The sequence below is a fragment of the Schistocerca gregaria genome, chromosome 1, assembly GCF_023897955.1.
Source record: "Schistocerca gregaria isolate iqSchGreg1 chromosome 1, iqSchGreg1.2, whole genome shotgun sequence".
NCBI lineage: Eukaryota > Metazoa > Arthropoda > Insecta > Orthoptera > Acrididae > Schistocerca > Schistocerca gregaria.
The window spans coordinates 365,677,154-365,704,987 of record NC_064920.1 but is presented as its reverse complement, the minus strand read 5'-3'; the positions used below and the strand labels follow the sequence as shown (position 1 = coordinate 365,704,987).

Here is a 27,834-nt window from a genome sequence, read left to right as displayed (position 1 = left end):
CAGTTTCCAGGCTCTTTCTTTACCAGTAGACCTGACATTACTATGAGACGGGTTGGCACAGTAGGTGAAGTTGTGGCACGTCCCCTAAAACCTTTCAGAACACTTATGAGTGACCCCCTCTCCTCATCCCACTTAGGAACAACACCTTCTGTCATTGCAATCTGCTTGATTAAACCCGAGATCTCAGTTCTATGTAACCTACAATGTTCGTTGTCATGTCCTACTGTAATCACTGAAGCATCCAAAGAGCTCGCAATAACAGAGGACTGATGGCCTCATCCAGCACCAGCTTGGAAACTTGGGTTTCCTAAACCTAAATCCAGCCATGGTTGGCTGATCTCCTTAAGGTGCTTGTCAATTGTCCCATTGTCCACAGCCTGGAAGTACATACAGCTTGAGGATGTTATGGGTGCAATGCATATGCAGTAGGAATAATGCACGTTTTGTAACAGGTTAAATATTGCAGGGTATTTCTGGTAGATAGTAAACAGGGCTGTAGGACACCACCCATCTTCTTTGACTTGTGAAGTAGTTGCACTCTGCTAAGATGTGTTGGGTGACATCATTGAGCCACAATGTGTTTGTTTTGGAGTGAAAGTGAAATGCTTGGGATAGCAGCTTCTGTAGTTATGTGGGGGGTTTGTTGGTATACTAGTATAGGGTTGAGCTATACAGGTTAACAGGAGATTGGAAAACTACACTATGTGATCAAAGCTATCTGGACACCTGACTGAAAGTGACTTACAAGTTCATGGTGCTCTCCACTGGTAATGCTGGAATTCAATATGGTGTTGGTCCTCCATTAGCCTTGATGACAGCTTCCGCTCTTACAGGCATGCATTCAATCAGGGGCTGCATGGTTTCTTGGAGAATGTCAGCCCATTCTTCATGGAGTGATACACTGAGGAGAGGTATCGATGTCTGTCAGTGAGGCTTGGCATGAAGTTGGATTCAGGTCAGGACTCTGTGCAGGCCAATCCATTACAGGGATATTATTGTAGTGTAACCACTCCGCCAGAGGCTGTGCATTATGAACAGGTGCTCTATCATGTTGAAAGGTGCAGCTGCCATCCCCGAATTTCTCAACAGTGGGAAGCAAGAAGGTGCTTAAAACATCACTGTAGGCCTGGGCTGTGATAGTGCCAAGCAAAACAACAAGGCCCCCTTAGGAGACACCACCTTAATGAAACACTGTCCGTGTGGGCAAGGGGGTTTGTGTGATCCAATTAAGTGGAGGGCTAAACTGGTGGTAGTGTAACTACCAGCAAGGCCTCCCATGCCGGACGAGTCTCCATACATGATTCCGACGAAGTGTGTCTCACAACGTCCCATCTAGTGCCCTGTCCTGTCCTGTCTTATTCTATTCTATTCTATTTATGCCATCCTATACCCTCCCATCCTTTCCATTTCCTCTCTGTGTTTGTGTGGCAGCAGAGACAGTCCCCTAATGTGGACAGCAGAAGATCCTTGGAAACCAGGACAATGTTGATGCACATAGGCCTTACAGCGAAGGGATGGATAGCGTTCTGTAGATGTAATGAAAACAAGCTATCTAAGGGGTAAGGCCTTGAAATAAAACCTTGGCAAGTCATGAGGTGGCAGCCTCACCAGAACACACGAGGGCTGTGGAATGATAACCCACACCACCAAAAAACACATATCACAGAAACTAAAAGGAGAAACAGCCGGATGGATCTTAAGGATTTGGTCTTTGGCCTGAAAAGGAAAACTCGTATTGGTTTTTGAAATTTAGGAACATTGAGAGAGGCATGGAAGCTAAGACAGGTTTAAAAAGAGATGGGGAACTATCAACTAGATGTATTGGGACTAAGTGAAATAAGGTGGCCAGAATCTGGGGAATTCCAAACACAAAATGGTGGAGTGCTCCTGTATGCGGGTCAGATAGATGATGACGCGATGCATAGGAATGGTGTAGGGTTCTTACTATCTAAAAGCAGCAAGAAGAGCTTACTGGAGTGGAAACCAGTCTCAGAATGGATAATAACCGCACACTTTAAAACAAATGTGGGACACGTGACTGTAATTCAAAGGAGAATTAAAAGATGCATTTCATACAGAGCTTAACAGAGTCCTTAGACAAACAAATTCTATGGACATAAAAATTTTAGTGGCTGATTTGAATGCAAAAGTTGGTTCAGAAAATGAAGGGCTCGAACATATCATCGGTGCGCATGGCGTGTGGATCATGAATGTAAATGGTGAACAGTTGATAGATACGTGCACTGAAAAGGACCTAGTCATTGGAGGCACATTGTTTCCACATCGTAGCTGCCACAAGATGAGTTTCTCCAGGCGATGTAACCGAAAATCAAATAGACTACATAGTCATAAGCAACACGTTCTGACACTCTCTGTTAGATGTCAGAAATAGAAGAGGAGCAGACATTGGAAGTGACCACCACCTAGTTTTGGAGGAATTCAGGCTGAAGATAGTGGCAAATAGAACCAAGCTCAATCACAGGAGCAAGAAAATAGATGTGGCAAGGTTAAATGGCCAACAGATCAAAGAAACATTTGCCCTCGAACTAAAAAACAGATTCCAGATCTTCTCTGAAGAAAACATTATGGAAGAGGAAATTGAAACATGTTGGCAATAAATCAAAGACAGTTATTTAGATGTGGGAGAAAAAATCTTAGGATTTAAGGCACATCAAATGAAGGAATGTATCTATGGAATGAAATCAGCCACAGGAAAGAACTAAAACTTAAGTTAAATCTTTGTAAGACAAGAGTGCAGAAGAGCGAAGTGCATAAAGAATACACGGAGGTGAACAAAAAAGTGAAAATATGGCTACGTCAAGATAAAAGGAAATGGATAGATGAGCAAGCAAAATCAGCAGAAGAGGCAGCAAGACAAGGAAATATGAAAGAGCTCTACAATATAACCAAACAATTGTCAATGAAGAACTTCAGAGGTGAAGGACCAGTTACGAACAAAGATGGGGTGATGCTTACAACTCAACAGGCACAGCTACAGAAATGGGAGAAGCACTTCAAGGAACTGTTAAATTGTGACAACAACCAAGAGAATCAGGTAAGAGATGTTCCAGAGGAAGTTGAAGATGATCAAGATATAAATTTGCAGTTCCCCACAGTGGACATAATTAAGATTGCTTTGAAAACCATAAAGAATAAAAAGGCTCGGGGCCTAGACAACAAAGCACTGGAGCTGTTAAAAGCCAATATTGAAAGACTGTTAAAATGCTCTATCCCTTGCTGAAGCATATTTGGCTTGAAGATAAATCTCCAAAGGAGTGGAGAAATGGTTTGGTGGTAAAGCTCCCAAAAAAGGGAAATTCGTCAGACTCTAACAACTGGCATGGTATTACATTGTTGTCAGTGCCCAGTAAGTTCCTCACCAGAATTATTTTAAACAGAATTAAAGTGTCTCTTGAAAAACGAATGCGTAAAGAAGAGGCCGGTTTTAGAGCACAATGCAGTTCTGTTGATCTTATTAACACTCTTAGGATCATTTTAGAGCAAAGCAAAGAATTCCAAGCAACGATGTACCAGGCATTCATTGATTTTCAAAAGGTATTTGAGTCCATAAAACATTAAGTGCTCTGGCAGGTGTTGCAGAAGTATGGCATACCACAGAAGATCTTAAACATCATAAAAGATCTATATGATGGCTACAAATGTTGCATACTCCACAAGGGAAATATGACAGAGGCCATAAAAGTAACAACTGGAGTCTGGCAGGGATGTATTTTTTCACCAACACTTTTTCTACTTGTTCTAGACTCAGTTATGGAAGAGTCACAGCAGGCAGGAAATGAGGGGATCCATGAATGTCTGGAGGATTTGGATTTTACAGACAACATAGTTTTATTAGCTCAAAGGCTGACTGATATGCAAGCTAAATTAAACTTGCTGAAAGAAGAAGCACAGACTGCTGGCCTCAAGATAAATACACGCAAAACAAAGGAAAAGAGAGTAAATTCAGGGAACATGGAGGTGCCACTGTTAATAGGGGAGCAGCAGGTGGAGACTGTCAACTCATTCCTGTATCTGGGTAGTATAGTGACGGGAGATGGTGGAGCTGGAGATAGCATGAAAAACTGCAGTAAAAAGTCAAATGCTGCCTTCATACAATAGTATCCAATATGGAAAAATAGAAGTATCACGTACAAAGCAAAAATCTGTATTTTTTAATACAAATGTGAAGGCTGTCCTTCTGAGCACCAGTGAAAGCTGGAAAACGGATAAAAAGATAACATCCCAGTTACAAAGCTTCATAAATAGATGTATAGGTGGCAGCACAGTGCATCTAATATGAAAAACTTATGTGTTTGGGGGTGTCCAGATACTTATGATCACATAGTGTACCTTTTGTAGTTGTGTGTGTGTGTGGGGGGGGGGGGGGGGGGGGCATCAAATACTCCAAACAAGTTTAAAATTGCTGTTTATCATTAGATGTAACAGTAGCTGTGTTCCACATACAGGTATACTGAAGGTAAAACATAGGCAGAAAATTGAATCCTGATCTACGGTTGAGCTATATAACTGGAGTTTGGGATGCTGTGATCTTATGGTGTGTTTTGTAAGGTTTTGTTGGGTTTTATTTTTTGGCACTTTCGAGTATTTTGTTTTTTGCAGAATGTTGCATCTTGAATGATGTTTTTGTTTTTATTATTGAATTCTTGGCTTGTCCCTGCCCAAACCCTCCCATTTCTTGCAGTTGTCCCACTAATTTCATTGGATTTAGAAACTGAACTGGTTTGTGTGCTACCTATATTTTTGCAGGTGTTACGATCAATGTTTTGGCACCCATTTTGGATATGCTCAAAACAGTGGCTTTTGGCATTGTGATGACATCATTGGTCAAAGCAGATGGGTGGTATACCAGTCTCTGGTAATACTCTGGTAAAATTTAAATAATTTAGGAGTAAAGAAGACCTGTCACCAAACAGCTGAAGCACTGAGTCATCGACAGGCACACAAAAAGTTCTGTCTGTGCTTGTGGAAGGCTCAATACTTCTGTTATCGGGTGAGTGGCCTTCTTTAGTCCTGAATTATTTGTAATACATTAACATTTTTAAATTCTAAAACACTTAACTTGAAGGTAATTTATGTAGATGGGAATAAAAGGGAAAATAAACTTCAAGAAACACCTTCATGGCGAAATGCAGAAAAAAGCATATGTCTACCATTCTGATACTACAATACGTTAGTTGTGGACAGGTGGATAACTTATATAAAGCACTCAACATTGTACTATCATAATCAACTAAATATGAAAAAATCTACAAATCGGTCAGTAAGAAATGGAGGGATCCGTATTTGGTATTTCTTGGAAAGTGATGGATCTGAGTTAACTGAACCTACTGATACTATATGATGGCTTAATCCTGTGACATAACAGTGATGTGATGTGTGACATGATGTGCACAAACAGAATGAGAACTGCAAGCTGAAAATACTTTATGTGTGCAGGGTGTGGTGCAGACTAATCTAGAGTGTAACCTGAGGTCTAGGTTAGGTGGAAAGATGACAGTCAAGCTGTGAGCTAGCAAAGTGACATTGGAGCTTTCAATAAACCCAAAGTTTTTCTATCTTTATTTGATTATAGTTGTAACTATCAAGACAATTTTTCTACAAATAATTGATGCAGTCAATTTATCGGGGGGCCACAATGAATATAAATGCATTATTGCAGGACAACTTTAAACTTTTCAAGACACTAGGCCTAGTCTTTGAGATTTCACAAATATTTCTATGTGATGGACATCACTCTCATACAATTTTCTGTCGGTTTAGATACTTCAACATTTCTATGAAACTAACTGCTGACAGTCCATGCATTCAAGGATACTTCTAAAGTCTGTCTGAACTGAGTTCAGTATCGACCATTCATGAGCATTTAAGGATAAGTGCCAAGAACTTTAGAGCAGTCACCACCTGGATAATTGCTGCTTAAATCATACTACTCTTAACTTGCTGAGTTCTACAAGGCCACTTGCGGCCACAGAATGGCCTTGCACTTGGCCCACCAACAGCCACAGCAGAGCCTCATGTCTGAAGCCATCGACTTGCAGTGAAACTTCCATAAATAAGCGAGCAACAGTCAACATATTAAGACTGCTTCCATTATCTGTTGATGAATATCCAAACAAGCATAAGTTGCACTATTCCATTTCTTAAAACCTTCTCAAATCACAATTTTGAATTAATAAGTTAATGGGTAACCAAGCTCAAGACCTAAAAATATATTGCACATTCATTTGTTAAATGTGAATTAGTTTCACTGCATTATTGTTACATTTGAAGAGCGATAGTGATATTACAACACTGCGCCCATTGTAGTAGTATTGAAGTTTGAACTCATTTCCCTGTGTTATTTATCAGTATGTAGGCCTATATCCCATGCGTATATATCATCCTGGGAGCATAATCTTCATTTGTCGTGTGCTTGCATATATTAAAATTATATAGTGTTATACTGTTTTAATTCATCATCATGCGGCGACGAAATAAAGTATCAGTAAATAGTTACAACTTAAGTATGTCATCTAGGTTTTCTGCTCATACAGGCGTACTGTCAAAGGAAGTATAGCTTAGGTAATACACTTCTTCATGTCTAAATCTTTACATTTGCTACCTATAGGCTCTTTTGAAGAAATAAGCGTTCACGGTACCGCGAATATTGTTTCAACAGTCAATGTCCTGTAAATTTTTGATTGAGGAGATTACAGCCAAATTCTTACCAAATTAGGAAGTGAGAGTATTTTTCTGCAGGTTTTTCATTGGTTCTTTTTTCATTATTTTATTTAACTATCAAATTGGTTGCAATATATCTGATCAATAATTTCACAACCTTGGCAAATTTCGCTGGGAAGCTTTGCTGTAACTGCCTAGCTATAGTTACAGTTACAGTACCTATACTGAACTTTGTCATAAGTAAATAAACAGAGCTACTTCAGTATTATTAGATCCTGATGACTTCTGTACACATTCATATAAATATTAGTTTTTATTTGTAATTTGTACCAGGAATATCGTGCAACTGTTTCTGAATTACTGTTATTAACGGGAGTGCTATACAAGTGTCATTTTCTTTGGACTCACGTTCGGATTTCGATGTTAATACATATGTCTCTGTTCCACACTGCTGAAATCGGCACAGCATTCCCTTACGCTTACAACTTATTCCCAAAGTAAATTTTGAAACATCCAAATAAATTACGATCACAAAGTTATTACAATTTATCGCACCCCCAACTATTTATGTTTATATGGAACGCTTATTCGGCGCGCTGCGAGAGTCATTTGCTTATGAGTCAAATTAAAAACATTATTTACAACAAATAAATTTTTAATGTACATAATCGTGTAACTAAAATCTGAAGAATAGTTAATTCATTTTTACAATAATTCTGTTATTAGTATCAATGATTTCATGTCATTGCTGAAGTTGTTAATTTCGGTCCTTCGAAGAGCAGTGTCTTCGTAGTTTGGTATGGTTGTGAAATTGGTTCGTTGTCTATTTGCATTTTACTGTTTGTCTGGATAACTTCTGGTGAAATCACCTCGCTTTCGAAATGCCGAAGAATAAGGGTGAGTGTTAGCAATCCAATATTAATGCTCGTTAGTATAATAGTTTTAATGTGATAGCTCAATGTTTTGGAAAGCATGGCAGCCATTGCATAGGTGCCTTGTGCCTCCTGTTTGGATTTTTTTCCTGGCACACTTATGGTCAGCAAATTCAGTTGTGTGCCCATTAATTTCTTAGCCTGTTTCTTTCTGGCTTAATTTTGAATGCACCAGGATGAATGAGATCTATTTTTCCAGGCTTCTAAACAAGCTTCGTGTGTCAAACGCGTGCTTGGCGTTTAGTATTACAGAGATTTATATCGCTTACTTGAGTAAAATATCTACCCAGTTGGGTTTGCCACTTAAGAGACAACCCGTCGTTGTAAGGTGCATGCCTGTCATAACACCTCTAGATTATTGCTGAATCGGAGAGAGACGCCAGATGATACATATCCTTGCTGTTTCAGAGAATATATAAAGAGAGAATTGAAATAACAAGATTTCCTGCTATTCACGCGCTTACTGTGTATCATTTCATGTGTTTGGCATTAGTTACTCGCTGACGCTGATCCTAATGAACATACAAACTTTATGGTCTCCTAATGAATGCCATTAATAACTGAGCTCCAGAAATATCGAATTGAAATTAATAATCTCTAGATTGTTACAAACAGACAAATGAGCCCCATTTTTTGTTAGCTTCGGATATGTCCAATTTCCAGAATAAATTGTGCAAGGTCTACAAATGACTTTAAAACTTATTCTGTAAAACTTGGTCTGTAATTTTTATATAGCCTAGTACCAGAAGAAATTTACATGTTTGAGCATTAAATTGCTCAAACATCACGCACAAATTGTAGTCCTGTGGCATAGTCGAGAGTGATTAAATTGAATTGTTCAGGGAGAAATATTAGGTATTGTTTTCCAACATTTTGAAATTGTTAAACGTGAATAAAGTGTAAGAATTTTGTGTTCGTTTGTGATCATTAGGCCTGTATATTATAGAAATTTAAATTTCACCTTATTAGTGGCATTCTATTGTGTGGTATTCTATATTGTTGTAAGTGGCTGCTGTACAGGAGACTAGCTGAACTGTTTTGTACTGCCATATGGTCCTCAGCAGTTGAGATTTTTATATTGTCTTATTCTATTTTCTGGAAACCATGGTTTCAGTTTTTTGAATTCAAATCAATGTTTAGACAGACCAGTATAAAATAGGAAGGTCCAGCTGCAAAGGCACTGGACCAGCATTGCTGTCAGACAACCTAGAGTTGATATGCATTGTTTTTGTAAGTCACTCTTTGTGGCTGTATGGGTGTGGTTAAGTGTGATAATGCTCCCTTGTAGTATCTTGACTATGGTGACAGTGATCTGTTGCATAGCCTGAGATGTTCGGACCATTTTCAACACAAATATTCCAGGTCAAAGACTGAACTTGTCACATAAATATTTCAAAGTTGATGGTAAAAAAGTGTTTTTAAGTTCCATATGATTTCTATGAAAAAATTAAATACAGTATTTTTATTTTCTGTTGATTTGTTAAAACATTGTAGGCATTTGTAAATGAAGTACTTGTAAAAAGAGAAAATGAAAAAAATTGTAAGCTTAACTAAAAACTAAATATGATGGGGTTCTGAAATTACTTCTGATAAAAAGCAGCCTTGTTCATAATACTAAGAGCTGTGATTCACACACACACACACACACACACACACACACACACACACACACACACACACACACAACTTCTGAGCTTTCTTTTCATCTTTAATTTGGAAAAATAAAATAATTTGAAATTGTTGCAAAGATTAGAATTGTTTTGAAAATGAGTAGGGTGAAGTGGGGTAAGTGTAAACATGAGGTTAGTGTAACCATGGCTTATGGTACCTTAAAGAAGCTGTATTTTTACCTCTGACCTATCACACATGTTAATTTACTCCTTTCTTTGTTATATTTAACCATAAGTTGTCAAATCTGACACAAATTGGTAGTTAATTTTTGGACTTGAATTGACGTCTACATTTTCACTCTGTGAAAGAGTGACATGCTCAGAATTTGTTGGTCTGTCATTTTTGCAGTTTTACAGATAACTGTACAATTTTTTGGTTACAAACTAACTTTTGCATGATAATTTCAAATATGATATTCGTTTCACTCCACTGATAAAGCTCTTGATATGCCAGGTATGGTTACACTTACCCCAACTTTTCCCCATGTGGGGCAAGTGTAACCAATCGGCTGGGGCAAGTGTAACCAGGGGGTTGCACTTGCCCCAAACAAACTTACCGGAACATATTTATTTATTTAAGCCGTAACCTTGTTTTTGCCGTCACACTAGATCAACTAAACTGGCCTTCCTATGTGTGAGATCTACTTGGGACCAAAAGTTAACTCATCACCAGAGACATCATCAAAGGGTAAAAATTAGCAAACGAGACTTTTCCAATCTCCTCACTGCTGTATGGAATGAAACACCATGTGAATTGTTGAAAAGTGGTTTTCAAAAAGCAGGAATATTCCTTTACAGTAGAGAGGTAATTGATAAAACTAAATATGATCCGGAGGCATATAAAAGATACGTAGCTCATACCAAATCTTTGGCAGAAACAAATCCATTGCCAGTGCACGATAATGCAGATATAGACTGTGTGGAAGCTACGTCTCTACCAGAAAGTACTCAGATTTTTGGGAAGCTTCCAGCTGAACAACCTCCAGAATTTTATAGGACTACATCTACTGAGCCCTGTAGTTCTCCCAGTATCAGAGTTTTTTCTCAACCATTCCTGAGCTAACCAATGTTCCATTATGTTCTGGAACTTCTGATTTGTCATTTGAAAGCTTATTATTGGAAACAGTCCAACAGTGTAGTCCCACTGGTAAAACAAAGAAAAAAAGGATCGCACCAGGAGCTGAAGTTATCACTTTTCAAGATGCCATCTACAAAGAAAAAGATTTTAAAGGAAGCAAGAATAATAAGGAGAAAGCAAAACAAAAAAGCATTATCGGCATAAAAAAGGGCTTGATAATGAAAAGTAGATCTTCCAAACAAAGTGCTGTTACTTTATCCGAAATGGCATCTCAGAATGTTGTTGAAGAAGAAAAGAAAAAAAAATCCCTGATTGCTCATGTGGGTAACAAGAAAAAAAGAGTGGAAGTTTAATCAGCAACTGATGAAAGCGAAACTGAAGGAGGCCCATCTTTAATAAGTAGTGATGAAGATGATAACACTGGATGATCTCAGGAAAGAAATGATAAGCTGTGAAATATAAGAGGCAAACTTTATTAAAGCCAAAGATAAAATTACAGTTGGAAACTATGTTCTGGTAGCTTTTGCAGCAAAATGTAAGTAAGTTCATGTTATTGGCCAAGTTACCAAAATTAGTGATTTAGGATGTCCAGAAGTGATTTTCCTCAGATGCAAAAATAAGAGAAAGCATGGCACCACATTTTACTGGCATGATAAAAGAGATGAGACAAAAGTTCCATCCTCTGATGGCCCAAGTGTGAATTTAATAAGTTGAATTAGGGCAGTTTAGCATTAAACACAAATTGCCAACAACTTTAGTTCAATTACCATGAAAAATTATAGAAAGTGAACTTTTAAAGTGATTTTTCTTTTCTCTTGAGACTAGATATTTTATTATTTTTGTTAAATTGCCTACTGAAGAAAAAATATTACTTTTGTAGAATTTAAACCAATAAATTACTGGCCTAAATCAAAAATAAATCCATGATGCGTTCTATTCCAGTGTTTTGTGGTTTAGGCTAACACTTATTTTTTAGTTTAGCTAACATTTTCTGTGTATTTAATAATATACAAAGAGGCGTGTGCAAAAAAGTTCATATCTTGAGTAAAATTTAAGATATTTTAATAATTTAAAAATCCTCAAATTCAGTAAAAATTGGGTAATCAGGTCACTTACCGCAAGTCTCTTTTACAATGCTCTGTGTGGGTACAACAAAGTGGGGTTACACTTGCCCCGAACCATGGGGCAAGTGTAGCCTCACAGCACAAAATTTTGAAAACAATTATTTGACCATATCATTTTTTTCTTTCAAAAACAAAATCTATATTGTTAAAAAATCAATAAGTCAAACTTTAAGCATGAGAAATTTCAAAATCATATCTTCAATAACAAGTTGGCAATTTGGTGTCAAAGTTGAACTATGCCAAAACGTGGTTACACTCGCCGCACTTCACCCTAATCATAGGATTTTAACTGTCTTGATGATTGAAAATGTGAAAACTCAACTGTGGGAAATGGCATTAATGTCTTTTTTAAGTAGGCCCTATGATCTAATTTCTTCAGAAAAATTAGATAATCTCACATTTTCTAGTCATGTATAAATTATTTTCTCTAAAACTCCTTTCCTGAATTTTCAAAAAATGCATGACGTATTATTTGGTCGTCATACTTGTGGAAGTTGCAGGCCCTAGCCAGAGGCAGCAATATTTTTCTGGACAAAATGTGAGAAACCATGAATTTAAGCCTATCTTCATTAAAAGCTCAAAAAATCCTTGACACATAAATGTTTAAAGTTTGTTGACGTAGAGTGAATGTAATGCAAAATTGTTATTTCACATTCAAAATAACTGTTTGACAGTGCTCTTATGTTGGTGGGGAAGATGGTTTTAATTTTGTTCAAGCATTTTATAACAAAACTAGATATACAAAGTGCATGTTGGTTTCATGTATTTTTCTATTTCTGATATTTTTCACAACTTTTTACTGTCTACTGTCTTGATTTTCCTACTTTAGCATTCCATGAATTGGAATTGTCTACAGCACTTTAGGGTTTGAAATGTAAGGACCAGTGTGTGTGAACGTAAAAAGGCAATCAATTGACTGTTGAGGACTGGGTGTGGCGGTGAATTGACAGCTGGGTAGTGCTGCAATGGGAACAGGGAGGGGGCTGGATGGTTGAGGACAGTGACTAATGAAGGGTGAGGCCAGGTGGGTTATGGGAGTGTAAGATGTATTGCAGGGAAAGTTCCCACCTGCGGAATTCAGAAAAGCTGGTGTTGGTGGGAAGGATCCATGTGGCACAAGCTGTGAAGCAGTCATTGAGATAAGGGATATCATGTTTGGCAGTGTGTTCAGCAACAGGGTGGTCCAATTGTTTTTTGGCCACAGTTTGTCAGTGGCCGTTCATGCGGACAGACAGCTTGTTGGTTGTCATGCCTACATAGAATGCAGCACAGTGGTTGCAGCTTAGCTTGTAAATCACATAACTGGTTTCACAGGTAGCCCTGCCTTTGTCGGGATAGGTGATATTAGGGACCGGACTGGAATAGGTGGTGGTAGGAGGAGTATGGGACAGGTCTTGCATCTAAGTCTATTACAGGGGTATGGTACGTAAGGTAAGGGAGTGGGAGCAGGAGTTGTGTAAGGATGGATGAGTATAATGTGTAGGTTCAGTGGATGGCGGAATACCACGGTAGTAGGGGTGGGAAGGATAGTGGGCAGGTCATTTCTCATTTCAGGGCATGACAAGAGGTAATCAAAACCCTGGTGGAGAATGTAATTCAGGTGCTCCAGTCCCGGATGGTACTGAGTTACGAGGGCAATGCTCCTCTGTGGCCGGACTGTGGGACTTACGATTGGTGGTGGTGGTGGTGGTGGTGGTGGTGGTGGTGGTGGTGGTGGTGGTGGTGGTGGGAGACTGGAAAGATAAGGTACAGGAGATTTGTTTTTGTTCAAGGATGGGAGGATAATTACGATCAGTGAAGGCTTCAGTGAGACCCTCAGTATATTTTGAGAGAGACTGCAGATGTGGTGACCACGGGTGGCTAGGCTGTATGGAAGGGACTTCTTGGTATGGAATGGGTGGCAGCTGTTGAAGTGGAGGTATTGCTGGTGGTTAGTAAGTTTGATATGGACGGAGGTATTGATGTAGCCATCTCTGATATGAAGGTCAACATCTAGGAAGGTGGCTTTGCCTTTGATCATGTACACCTTCCGGGTTACAGGACTGGAGTAGGTGGTGGTGGGAGGGTGCATGGGACAGGTTTTACTCCGGGGGCGGTTACAAGGGTAGGAGCCAGAGGGTAGGGAAGGTGGTTTGGGGATTTCATAGGGATGAACCAAGAGGTTACGAAGGTTAGGTGGACCTCCCCACGCCACCCAGTGTGTCTTTCCACCGTTTTTATGAGTGAATGTTTTAAAATGTTTTGATGTTGCATAACAAATACCTGTCACACTTTCCTGTTCAGACGTGGTGGTTGTGGTGGTATATGCTGAAATCTTGTTATAAAAAAAAATACAGTTTGCTTGGCAATCTATACTGTTTGTTTCTTAAAAGTGTACCACCTCCTGTTGTGGTTTTTTTTTTCAGTATTTGCAGTTACTAGTTGAAGTGTATGGTAGAACCCAGTTTTTCTCTCATTTGCTCATGTTACTGAGCCCCTGTACTCCTTTAACTGCTGTTTTCTTCTGTATGGTACTATAGTGTAATAACGCAAAACAGCATAATGCAAACTAGTGGTTGACACCTAATTTAAGTCAGTAGACAGGGTAGAGCATACTAAGTTTTTGGGTGTACATATAGGTGAGAACCTCAGTTGGAAAATTCATATTTTGGATCTTCTAAAGCAACTAGGTTCAGCAACTTTTGCAATCGGAATAATTGCCAGTTTTGAGGATATAGAAATAAGTAAGCTAACATACTTTGCGTACTTTCACTCTCTGATGTCATACAGAATATTATTTTGGTGTAACTCAACATTTAGACAAAATATTCACTGCTCAAAAGAAAGTGGTTAGAATAATTTGTGGGGTTCATAGTTGCACATCTTGTAGGCATCTTTTTTTTTTAAAAAAAAAGATAATTCTTAATACAACCTCACAGTACATTGACTCAATAATGAAATTTGTTCTCAACAACATGGACCAGTTTAAAAACAATGGTGACATTCATGATTAATACCAGAAAAAAGAAAGACTTACACTATCATTTGCTCAACCTATCTTTGGCACAGAAAAGGGTAAAATATGCTGCTATAAAAATTTTCGACAAATTACCAGATGAAATAAAATGTCTGTCAGACAGCAGTAATAGCTTCAAAAATAAATTGAAATCGTATCTCCTTGACAATTCCTTCTGTACCACAGATGAATTCTTGAGTAGGAATAAATAAATCTATAAATATAGTATATGCATTTTGTGCCATTTAAGGGAAAGGGGTAAATAATAGAAATATTAATCTTTTAACTCTGTATTTGAACATATTAAAAAAAATCTTGTTTCATATGTGCATTGCTTGTGCACTTGACATGTTCCACATCATAATGGCTACTGTAATGTGCGATTCGTCAGTGGAACATGCAACCAACCAACTAACAACAACCAGACACATAGGTTCATCACGCTGTCTCATCTGTTCAATTGTCATATCATTGTGTTAAGTCACGTGTTTGTTTCCAGTCTTCCATGGACAAGTTTGGCAGTCAGCAATATAATTGCTGTGATTCATTTTCATTGTAAATTCTGTTTCTCTGTGTTGCACATTTTCTTTATGTGGCATAATATCTGAACTTACTCACAAAATTGTTCAGAAAAATAAGGTAATTACTGTCTTGGAAAATTGAGAACAATATTATTCATTAACAAGGAACATGTTAATACATCCAGAGCAAATGTAAATCTGTTGTTGCTCCCCAACATTTTACAACTCTCTGAACATTAACAGCTGCTTCTTGCCCCCCCCCCCCCCCCTCCCCCGGCACCTTTCCACATTCATTCATTTTTTCCTCTTCGTTCTTAAATTGCCACTGTTCATTACTAATTCAGTTTTTTAATCGCCTAAAGCCCTGTATTGTGGGTTTTACACATGTAGGCATTTGTGTATTTATGCATGATCAGTTGCATTTAATGTTTCTAGAATTTTTTAGATTTTGCTGTATTTGGTAACTTCGTCATATTATACGAGGGCTATCCACAAAATACATTATGTTTTGGAATTAAAAATAAATAAAGTATTGGAAATTTTTTTGTTATATACAGATGAAAGCCACACTTCAATACTAGTTTTCTACATAGTTGCCATTTAAATTAAGGCACTTATCATAGCGATGGACGAGCTTGGAAATTCCTTCGTTGTAAAATTCGGTCGCCTGCGCCTTTAACCACGCGGTTACCTCTTCTTGAAGCTGTGTGTCATCAAAATGCTGCATAGTCAACCACTTCCACTTCATAAGTGGAAGTCGCTCCGTGCCAGGTCAGGACTGTACGGCGGATGAGGAAACAACTTCCACTTAAAAGATTCCAGAACTTCGCGAGTGGCATTTGCCGTGTGGGCCCGGCCGTTGTCATGAATCAGCAAGATCTTTGAGCCCAACTTTCCCTTGAGCTTGTTTTGTATTGCTCTTCTGAGGTTGTGCAGAGTTTGGCAATACCTTTGAGAGTTTATTGTAGTGTTTCTTACCAGAAAATCCACAAAACTCATATTTCTACCAGGTTACTGATTAACCACGTGTTTCGTTTGGTTAGTAAAGTAACTGATGATGGCTGAAGTAGAGAGGATATAAAATGTAGACTGGCAATGGCAAGAAAAGCGTTTTTAAAGCAGAAAAGATAGGTAGACGTGAAATATAGATTTAAGTGTTAGAAATGGGGTGCTACTGAAGAATGTTTAAGATTAGATGAGTAGATCATGTAACTAATGACTAGTTCCTGAATAGAACTGAGAAAAATAATGTGTGGCACAACCTGACTAGAACAACAGATCGGTTTATAAGACACATTCTGACATCAAGGGCTTATCAATTTAGTATTGGGGGGAAGTGTGTGGTTAAAAATCTTAGAGGGAGCACAGGACAGAGTTAATATGCAGAGCTGCATCAAACAAGTCTTTGGGCACGATGATGGCTATAATAATAATAATAATAATAAGACTCCTTTGAGGTACTCCAAAAATTGCTTTCATATCTATTTCATTGCATTAAGAATGATGTAGTATATTCTCTCTATTAGGAAGCTCTGTATTCAGTCTTGTATTGGTCCACTAGTCGAAAGGATTATATTTTGTTCGCTAAGTTACTGGACAGCTGCATCAAATGCATTCTGAAAGTAATGAAATCAACATGGACACTGTTATGAAGGTGTTCTAGATCCTGTGGACAAAAAAGATCAACTCAGTTTCGAAAGATCTTGGTTTGTGGAATCGCTGTCAATCCTTTTAGAGGATATTTTTGTTCTCCAAGGCAAACGTACAGTGTAAGTGAAAGAAATGTTCCACAATTCTGCAATTCTATTTGCCAGTCCTTCTTGAAAACACAATGATCTGTTGGCTGCTTAACATACCTCATTCTTCTAGTGACCCATAATAAACTGCTGCTCGAAGGGAAGCAAGTTTTCACTATCTGTGAAGAACCTCTTTTGACTCAAATTCCTTTCTGGTTTTGAGCAATGTTAGCTGATATTGTAGTTTCAGTAACTGCCAGTTCAGCATTACCTCAGTTTGAAATGGGGAACTTTTGTAATCATCCACATTGAAACAATTTTGGTAAACCAATTTAGTATTTGGGCTTGTTCTCTTGTCATCTTCCATATGATTTCCATATGCTTATTACTGGCTTTATGCAAGAAAACAGAGAGAAAAAACTACTTTCAATTTTTTGTCAGACCAGTTGACGAAATTTTGCTCTTAACTTCGTTTAATGCTTTCGTCATTGCTTGCCTTACACTCACAATTTTTTTGTTTAGCTTTGTTTGTCAAGGCTTTGCTTGGCCCCACTTAAATTGGTGATGAAGCGACTATTGCTTCTCTCACATCTGTCAGTGATTTATTGTGAGAAATGCCAAGTTGCACTATTCCAAGTAAAAATTAAACAATAGTTCACATCAGGATGAGCTAAACCAATTGAAGGGTCAGAGGAATGCTATGCCACACCACTTGCAATAAGACCATACTCAGTAAAGCAACACGCTGTTTAAATAATTGTATAGGTTGAAGACAACGGTACCAAGCTTTTGTCCTAAAATGGTATTGTTTAGAAATTTGTAAACTCTAGCTGCCCTGCCCTGTTTCATCCCATTTTGCCTAGTAATGCTCAGAATGCAGCCCTGTTTCAGCCTGGTAAAGCGGTGTTCGTAGTTTCCTTGCCATGAGGATGCATGCGAGCCTAATTAAGGATCACACTCACATATTTTTGAGTGAGTGCTAACTTGTTTGGTTCCCATGGTCCTCAGTGCTTGTATCTGTTAAATTATTTGTAATATATTTTGGACAAGAGTCTAGAACAGTGACACGTGTCATTACTTATGTATTTTTAGAACAAGTGTTAGCAGCTTTGGGGTCTGATGATAATAAAACAGGATATGTCAACAATTTCCAATGAGAGATCAGCAAATATGTGTTTTAAAGCAATATAGTTAGGAACTGCTCCAAATTCTGGCTTAATTATAACCACAGAGTGTCAATATACATAACAAACCGTTCTGTCACGTCACATAATATGCATCTGTGTTACTACTTGCAACTGTTAAGCAAATACAGCTACACTTCTTTTCATTATTACCTCTTTTTCTCATGTGGCTTTCATTTATTGCTGCTGCACTCTTCCATCACCTCATTTTCTGACTCTCTTTCACTTCCTTTCTAAATCCACAATATTGCCAGGACTCTTTTTCATTCTTTTTCTGAAAATGATTGTCCTCAAATCAGAGGAGACAAGAAATAGAGTGTAGAGCCTCAATTGTTGCTTAAATCTTCGATGAGGCAATGTTGGCAACCATTGAGATGAGATTTGATAGGAATATCAATGTTTTCAAGTAGTCATTGTTGTCAGAATGTGCAGTGTGCTCAAAGAAATAATGGTCAGCAAACTGGAATAACAGTTACATTCATCTGGTTTGGTAGTGAAATTTAAACTAATTTCTTGTGTCACTATAACGTGGAGCTATGTGTTATATCCGAGAAATCGTAGACAGCAGAAAAGCACATCATATAGTTTGGAAGGGTTTCGGAATTGACACTAACACACAATCTTGTTTTCTCTCATTTCACTTAGCAGTCAAAACAACCCAAAGGTTTTTCATTATCTTATTTTTACTGGCTCTTACTCTTTGTATATTACATATTCCCTGCATACTTTTGGTTGGAACAGCAAGCAACACAGTCAGAAAAAAGTATTTGATTTAGCCCATGGTTGCAGTTTATTTACACTTACAAAAATTTTGTGCTAAAGTTGATGTTTTAAAATGGTATACACCTTTATACAAATGGTGAATGGAAACATAGTTCTCTAGATTTGTTATTTTGTTCTTACCTTTTAAGGAGACTGTTTCATTATTTATTGTCATACCGTTCATATTTTGCTATTTTTAATTCATACATAGTCTTTTTACCGTTGTGACTTTTATAAGAGGGGAGGGGGAACAACAATGTGTGTAGGGGCAGTGTTACCACTTTTGGCAGCAATTTAAGTCAATTTATAACATAGCTTGACCTTTATTTTTAGTATACACTGTCTAAAAAAATTAAAGTATGTAGTAATTGAGGGGAGAATAAAATGAAATGTCATTGGTTGAGAGGGTGTGTGCTGTTACTTCAGTCATAACAAAGTAGTCAGATTTACAAAGAACTTAGCAGTATGAGCCTACTTACCTGTATGACGTTGCACCCTCTTTGGCCTGGATGCGTGCACTGATTCAGTTGGGACATCAAAGCAGCCCCACATATGCTCTATTGGGGGCAGATCTGAAGAACTTGCAGGCCACAAGAGTACCTCAGCATCATGCAGACAGGTCATAGTGGTATTTGCCATGTGTGAACAAGCACTGTCATGTAGAAAAATGCCACAACAGTACTGTCACATGAAAATGTAGGGTGGCAGTGTTGTCAGTTCCCTCAGTTTTTACAACCCTATCTGGTAGTGCTTAATGGCTGCTCACGCCATAACACCAGGAGTAACACCATTGTGCCTCTCCAGAAGTTAGAAGAATGTGTCTTCATCCCCAGTTGCCACCATACTTGCCAGTGATGGTCATCTGGGGGTAGTACATAATTGCAATTCATCACTAAACACAAATTGACATCATTCATCAGTAGTCCGTGATTCCCAATCACAGAACCACTGGAAAAACAGACATTTGTGTTGTGTTAACAGCAGTTTGTACACGGAATGGTAATTCTGTAGCACAAAAGGCAGCGGCTAGTGGTGCGATGTGCAGTGGGATGATCCAGCTACTAGTGTCATTCTGCGTTTTCAGATGCATGTAGAGTACATAGTGTTGATTTTTGTGTTAGTTTAGGTATGATGAGGCCACTTAGCCTCTGTAGTGTTCATTATGGCTGGTATAGAGTAAACACAACAAATATTAAAGAAATAATACATTTCACCGAACTAGGAAGAGTCAGAATCAGGAACAGTGGGGTGCTTAACATTCACCTAGCATTGCCAGTTAACAGGATACGCAATGGCTGGAGAGTGAGGTGTGGATAGAGATATAGCACACTAATAACACAAAGCATATTCTCTCTCTCTCTCTCTCTCTCTCTCTCTCTCTCTCTCTCTCTCTCTCTGTGTGTGTGTGTGTGTGTGTGTGTGTGTGTGTGTGTGTGTGTGTGTGTGTGTGTGTGTGTGTGTCACACACATCGTGCAGCCAACTACTACTTTTATCCATACCACTATAGTCTTTGTTCCTCCCTTTCTCTTTCTTTCCTACCTGTGCGTGTCTGAAGGTCGACCCACGTGTTCCCATGCGTAGCAGGTGATGGGGTAACGCGTAATTTCCCGCCCCGGTAGACGAGTAGGACATGTACGTACCCTCTGGTAAAGACCGGCCTCAGGGAGGGGTGATTACCCGAGCTGATAACTTCTGAATGTGCTGATTGGTCCTTCCATCCACTTCTCGGGGGGTGTGGGCAATTACCTAAGTCAGGAGTGCCCTCCGAGAGGGTCCCCACTAGGAAGGAGGGCACCGTCGGAGACACTGCTAATCATGGGGAATACTTTCACAATGGTTTCCTCTGCTTCTACAACTTCTGCCGTCAAGAGAAAGTTAGATCAGTCTCAGCCACAGACAATTCTTCCATCAGTGCCAAAGTTCATAGTTGTTTCTCGGTCTGACGAAGGTCAAGAATTTTCCACAGTCAACCCTTTAATTATTCAGAAAGATGTCGATGCAATTGCAGGTCCTGTCATGTCTTGTTCCTGGTTACAAAATGGCACCTTGTTGTTAGAAACAGACAGTGCCCTCCAAGCACATACATTGCTTTGAACTACACTGCTACACACCTTCTCTGTCCAGGTGGAAGCACACTGTATGTTAAACTCATCGCACAGGGTGGTTTATACAAGATCACTCGACGGATTATCCAATGAGGACATTCAAAATTACCTGTTTGATCAGGGCATAACGGCCATATATCGCATGACGAAAAGGGTTGACAAAGACTTGGTAGCGACCTGTATTCTCTTCTTGATGTTTGACAGAGTTCTGCTTCTGTCCAGCATTATAGTGGGGTATGAGATCATTTCGGTTCGCCCTTACATCTCCAACCATGCACATTGCTACCGGCGTCAGCGTTTTAATCCTACCAGCCGGTCGTGTTCCAATATGGCCAGATGCGTTACATGTGGCAGGGATCCCATTAGGGTGATTGTCCACCTCCATCCCCTCATTGCATCAACTGTTTGGGCAACCATGCTGCTTCCTCTAGAGATAGCCCTATTTTTAAAGATGAACGAATTATTCAAAAAATCCGAGTGAAGGAAAAGGTGTCTACCTTTGCTGTTTGTAAGTTATTCGCCAGTAGAAAGCTCACTGTGCTCTCAGTGGGTAAATATAACATTATCCTCACCTCTCCTCGACCTACTAAGGAGGTAGCCATGCAGACTTACTTTCTCACAATCAGCGCCATGGTCGTCAGATCGGCCAGCCCAAAGATCACCCTTTCCACCTTCCCACTATCACCCGCTCACTCTAAGGCTCAGCCTACATCGGCTCCTTCTAAATCACGGGCCCCAAAATTGGACACCTGGACATCCATAAAACTGCCTGACCTCAGAGCCATTGATTCCTCCCTCATCTCAACATCCTGCTTCCAAGAAGGTTCATAAGAAACAAAGTTCCTCTCCTTCTCTGCCACAGCATGTCTCTTCTACAGTGCCACCCAGCGGTATTCGCTCTCAGCTGTCTTCTGTGCCACAAAGACACACTGCTGCAGGCCTATCAACCAGCAGATCGCTGGCAGCAGGAGCTGCCCCGAACAACCTATGGATCAGGATCTTGCATTTGACTGAATGCCGTTCCACACTGTCGGCCGCTGGCTCTTACAGTCATTCAGTTGACGGCAACTGTGGTGAGGTTTTTCCTTTTTCTGTCCACCCTGTGTCAATTATCCATAGGAATACCTGCATAATTTGCTCCAATTGGGAAGAATTGTCCATCCTCTTAAGATCCTACTCCCTGGTCATCTTCTGTCCTCAGGAATTAAAGCTACATCCTGATGATCGCTTTGTCCTCCCTCATTTCCAATCAGTCCAGTATGATTTTTCCCCTGTTGATGGTGCATCAGCACATGGGGGCTTATGATTCTTCTCCATGATACTATCCATTGTCAACCAATCCCCTTAACAAGTTCCTTCCAAGCTGTTGCTGTACGTCTTTCCTTTCTGGATACATCTTCTCTCTTTGTACCATGTGCAGTCCATTGTCTGCACCAATGGCAAGAGCCGATCTCCTTCATCTTCTTGGTCAGCTCCCACCACACACTTTGGGGATTTCTGCGTCCTTATCTGAGGGGCCTCCTATTAATTGACCTCGTCCACCAAGTGGATTGTGTTTGCCTCAACACTGGGAAGCTACATTTTTTCTGCCTCAACGTCAACCTTACCTCATTTGGCCCTTTTAATTGGTACTCTTCAGCTAGTTCGGCACTTTGAATGGTTCGTTCTTGCTGATACACTCTTGAGTGACCATTTTCTATGTGTCCTTTGATTACATTCATAACTGCCATCTATGCGCCCAAGTTTTCCCAAGCTGATTGGACATTTTTATCCTCTCTAGCAACATTTGATGACCATCAGTTTCCTAGCATCGACAATCAGGTCACTCGTGTTAATGAATTTGTTTTTACAGCCACGGAACATTCAATACCTCGTGCCTCCCCTTTGCCCCAGCTCCCTCTAGTTCCATGGTGGAACGAGATTGCCGTGACGAATGTTCCGCCATCATCCTACATTGGCCAACTATATGCAGTTACGTGCACGATGCCGTCTCGTCATCTGTGATAGCAAGAGGTCAAGTTGGGACTTCTTTACCAGCTCCTTTAACACTTTGTCCCTCAGCTGTAGTTTGGAGTCGATTTCAACAGTTATCCAGCCCGTCTAGTTTCTCCCAGACCTCTGGGCTAACTATCGTGCACAATACCTTAGTGGACCCAGTTGACTTTACTAACTCATTGGGTCAACACTTTGCTGAGATTTAGAGCTCTTCAAATTACCCGCCAGTCTTCTTTCTCCTGAAGAAACGAGCAGCGGAAGGGCGACATCTTGCTTTCTCCCCTCAAAATCTCAGAAGCTATAATACCAATTTTTCTACGCGGGAACTCCAACTATCACTCTCTTCCTCTCGCTCTTCTGCCCCAGGATTGGATGTATTCACCTCCAAATGTTGCTGCATTTATCATACCGTATTTTGTGTTTCCTCTTTCACCTTTGTAATAGAATTTGGACTGACAGTACCTTTAGCAGATGATGGCGGGAAGCTATGTCGTTCCTGCCCCAAAACCTCGGAAGGATAAACGTCTCCCCTTTAGCTATTGCCTCATCTCTCTCAGGAGTAGTATATGTAAAGTTTTGGAGCGTATGGTAAATTGCCGTTTAGGCTGGTGGCTGAAGTCCCTAAGTCTTTTAAAACCTGACCAATGCAGTTTCCATAGGCATCATTTTGCAGTTGACCATCTTGTTGCTCTCTCCAATTCTCATGAACAATTTTCTCAGGAAACGCCAAATGGTAGCTATATTTTTTTATCTGGAGAGGCCATACGATTCCTGTTGGAGGACAGGTATCCTTTGCACACTGTTCTCTTGGGACTTTTGAAGCCAGTTACCCATTTACATTTGAGAGTTTATGACAGAGTGCACATTTAAGGTGCGGGTGAATACTACTCTCTCCCGTACTTTCTCCCAATAAAATGGGGTGCCCCAGGGCTTTGTACTAAGTGTTGTACAGTTTGCCATCGCTATAAATCCAATAATGGATTGTCTCCTTCCCAATGTCTCGGGCTCCCTCTCTGTTGACGCTTTTACAATCTACCGCTCTCAACGGACCAGCCTTCTTGTACGACATCTTCAAGGATGTCTCAATCGCCTCCACTCGTGGAGCATCGAAACCAGTTTCAGATTTTCTCCCAGTAAGACAGTCTCTGTAAATTTCTTTGCATCGTACAGAGTTTTATCTGCCTTCCGTACGCCTAAGTCCTGTCGAGCTTCCGTTCGCAGATGTCTCCAAATTCTTGGGACTTAGGTTTGACAGAAAACTGTGCTGGTCTCCCCATGTTCCATATCTTTCAGCTCACTGTCTGCGATTCCTCAACACCCTCTGTGTTGTGGTTGATACCTCCTGGGGAGCAGAGTGGTCCTCCTCCATCTGTATCGTGCCTTAGTGGTCTCAAAATTAGACTATGGAAGTATAGTTTATGCCTCTGTACGGCTGTCTACGCTTCGGTGTCTAGACTCTGTCCACCACCGTGGATTGTGTTCAGCCTCCGGAGGTTTTTTACACCTGCCCCGTGAAGAGCCTTTACACTAAGAAGGCTGAACCTCCACTGTCCAATCAACGAGCTGTCCTTCTGAGTCGTTACGCTAGTCATTGGCTTGCCTTGCCTGCTCATCTGACCCATGCCCTTCTTTTTGACGCCTCCTTGGATTTAGAGTATGCAGGCCGCCCTTCCTCTTTACTACTACCAGGAGTCCGCTTCCGTCAAGTGCTACACTTCCTAGAACTTCCTTGACCAATGGGGGTACAGCACCACTTTGGCTTCGCCCCCGGACCTACCTCCTCCGTGACCTTTGCCAGCTTCCCAAGGATAGTAACCCCCTCCCTATAGTTTGTTGGGCATTTGCTTCTCTATGCACACAAATGTAAGATGCCTCATTTATTTGCACTGATGGCTCAAAGATCACATGTGGTGTTGGGAGTGCCTATATTGTTGGCGACACCCCTATTAGATTTTGGCTTCCCGACCAGTGTTCGGTTTGTACTGCGGAGTTTAATGCTGTTTTCCAGGTTGTCCAATACATTTGTCGCAATAAGTGGCTACAATATATTCTATGCTTGGATTCCTTCAGCTCTCTTCTCAGCCTCCAAGCTCTTTATCATGTACACCCTCTTGTCCACCGGATTCAGGACTGCTTCCACATGCTCCACTTGGAGGCAGTCTCTGTGACATTCATCTCGATCCCAGGGCATGTATTTATCCATGGAAACGAGGCAGCTGATACAGCGGCAAAGGCTGCAGTCTATCTTCTTTCGCGTGGTTCCCTTTGCCGATCTACAGAGCTTTTTATGTCGCTATGTTGCTCTTTTATGGCACACTCATTGGCCTACACTTCCTGATAATAAATTAAAGGGTGTAAAACCTCTTCCCTGTACTTGGACCTCTTCTTCTTGGCTTCGTTGTTGGGAGCAGGTAATCGTAACTAGACTGCGGATAGGGCACTGTCTTTTTAGCCATTGACATCTTTCAAGTGGCATCCATCCTCCCCCGCTTTCCCCCCACTGCTGTCAACCATGACGGTGAGACACCTTTTACTTCAGTGTCCCTATTTTAATCCACTAAGCACCCGTTTACAGCTGTTGCTTGATCTATCTTCCCTTTTAGCAGATGGCACATGCTCAGCCGATTGCATCCTTGAGTTTATCAGTGTCAGTGAGATGACATCGGTCATTTCAAGCAGTTCCTTCCCACTAGCAGTTCTCTTGGATTTCTTTTTGTTTTTAGTTTCTCTCCTTTGAGAGTTTTGCTCCCATTGCTACTAATTTAAAATTAGGTTTTTTACTCTTCACTAAACCACAGAATGGGCCCTTCTGATCGTAGCAGTTTTGCGCCCTAAAACTACACATTTCTTATTTTGGTCTTAATTGTATAAACTATTTAAATTTTTTCACACTTTTATATAGTAGATAAAACATCAACAACACTGTAGTAGCAATTCTGCAGCAAGTAGTCACATACTGCAGTTTTGAATTTATGCAAGCTAGTTATTGCCCTAGTTTTTGTAGGTAGTTTGTTGTACAGTTTTTACAGGGATCCTTTTTGTTTCAGTGTTGCGCATGCAAGTTGCTCATGTAACTCTTGATTATTCCTTTGTGTTGTATAAATGATTTTTAGCAATCTTGCTGTTGTTATCTATGATTTTTCCTTATAAACATTACTGTTTTCATATAGGCATGATAATCAAAGAATATGAAGCTTTTTAAATGAAGGCTTTCATGAAGATTCAGGTGCTTTGTCTTCAGTGGCTCTTGTAATTCTTTTTTTGTGCAGTGAAACAGCTTTTGCTGAGTGGTGAATTTCCCCAGCAAATTCAACGATATCTTAGTAGTATTTTGCTTGGGCATGACCTGCATTGATGTGCACCCAGCAAGAATTTTAATACTGTAACAAATGATATTTAATTTACTACATAGGTGTTGTGTGTGGTTCTGCCATTGTAGGTCATCTTGGACCCAAATTCCTAGAAATTAGATTCTATTTACAGTTTAAAGTATTTTGCCTAACAATTCTGTAATTGCAGGTAGAGGCAGCTTATTCTGTAGTGTGTATAGATGTATAGTGTTTTGTTTTCTGCGTGTCTATTGTAAACTTGGTTGTTGCGAACCATTCTGATACATGTGAAGTACTCTTTTTGTATTTCATTTTGGAGCTCTTTTGGGATCATTCCTTTGATAATATAAATTGTATAATCTGCGTATTTAATGTATGTATAGTTAGGACTGGGTGTTGTAAGTCATTCACAAACAGCAAGAACTCTGAGGAATGCTGTATTTAACACAGTGTTTTTTTGAATGATGGGAAATTAAATTTTTTTGCCTTCTTTGTACAAGACTTGAACTGTTTGTTGTCTGTTTGGTTACGACTTCACCCACTCATAGGCTGGGCCTCCGATACCAACATTTTCTATCTTTGTAAGCAATAGACTATGGTTAATGATGTCGTCTAGTGTGCTCAGAGGTTCATTTAGAAAATCAGTAAAAGCTGTCTTGGTTGATTTACCTTTTTGGAAAGCATGCTGTGCAGTCGAGAAAAGTCATCCCCCCCGCCCCCCTCCTCAATGAACTCGGAGTCCACTGTAAAAGATTTTTTCAATTATTTTAGAAAAAAACAGATTGTAAAGAGACAGCACTATAATTTGTTACATCTATTTTTGCACCTTTTCTGTACAATTTTTAGCTATTCTGGGAAGAGTTCCTCACAAAGTGAGCTATTGGGTATGCCAATGATGGGTCTAACAACTAAGGGTGCACATTTTTTAATGATGTGGTCTGGTATGTTGTCAGTACCAAAGGAAGATATTGATATTAGATTCCCTTTTTTTAAGCACTTCCTGATTGTCTGTTGGGTATAGGAAAAGAAACTTGTGGCTAGGCATAGTTCTAATCTGATTTGTAGTGGCAGCATATTGCATACAAAGTTTTGCTTCACCAGCATATCAGCTGTCTCAGGAAAATATGAATTAACATTATTTGCTATCTGCTGGGGATCAGATATTACAGATGAGATTTCTTTCAGTTTGATGTTATGGTATTTTTTTTCTATTTAACTCCTGTTTTTTGTCTTAGGAGTGTCCCATGTGGCTTTAATTTTGTTTGGTGCATTTGCTATGAAGGGACTATTTGCCTGTTGTGTTCCACTTTATCTTTAAATCCCTTCTTGCGACCTTTTTTTTTTTTTTTTTAATTTAAAGGAAAGTTCAAAATAATCGCTAAAACTATTTAAGAATTTGTTGAACTTATCACTTACATTTTTACATTCATAGATCTCTTCCCAAGTTTTTTATTCATACAGTGAACAAAATGTTGTATGTTCTGGTCATAATACTTCCTAGATGTAGTTGTTAGGTATTTTGTTGAACCAAGCTGTTTTCCTGGTAATATATTAATTTCTTGGGCTGTATGGTCCCCAAAACCTATATTGGAGGTTTGTGTTGGATATTTCAAGGGCACATTCGTAAATATTTGGTCAAGGACTGTGGCTGAGTTCTTTGTGGTGTGTGTTGGTATTTCTATTGTAACCTTTAAATCAAAAGTTGCTAAGAGGTTCAGTAA

General features: G+C 39.6%; 2 protein-coding genes across 2 annotated transcripts in view; one reads left to right on the top strand and one right to left on the bottom strand.

Moving 5' to 3' along the window:
• Positions 1 to 7,284, bottom strand: part of LOC126346846 (intraflagellar transport protein 88 homolog) — an 83,507-nt gene extending 76,223 nt beyond the window's left edge. Inside the window, exon 1 of the mRNA XM_050002223.1 lies at positions 7,090 to 7,284. The gene's annotated coding sequence lies outside the window, so the exon portion shown is untranslated. The remainder of the gene's footprint in view (positions 1 to 7,089) is intronic.
• Positions 7,285 to 7,319: 35 nt separating this feature from the next.
• LOC126346862 (eukaryotic translation initiation factor 1A, X-chromosomal) overlaps positions 7,320 to 27,834 on the top strand; it is a 36,827-nt gene continuing 16,312 nt past the window's right edge. Inside the window, exon 1 of the mRNA XM_050002224.1 lies at positions 7,320 to 7,578. Within this exon, the coding sequence (XP_049858181.1) occupies positions 7,563 to 7,578 (16 nt within the window). The 5' untranslated portion in view covers positions 7,320 to 7,562. The remainder of the gene's footprint in view (positions 7,579 to 27,834) is intronic.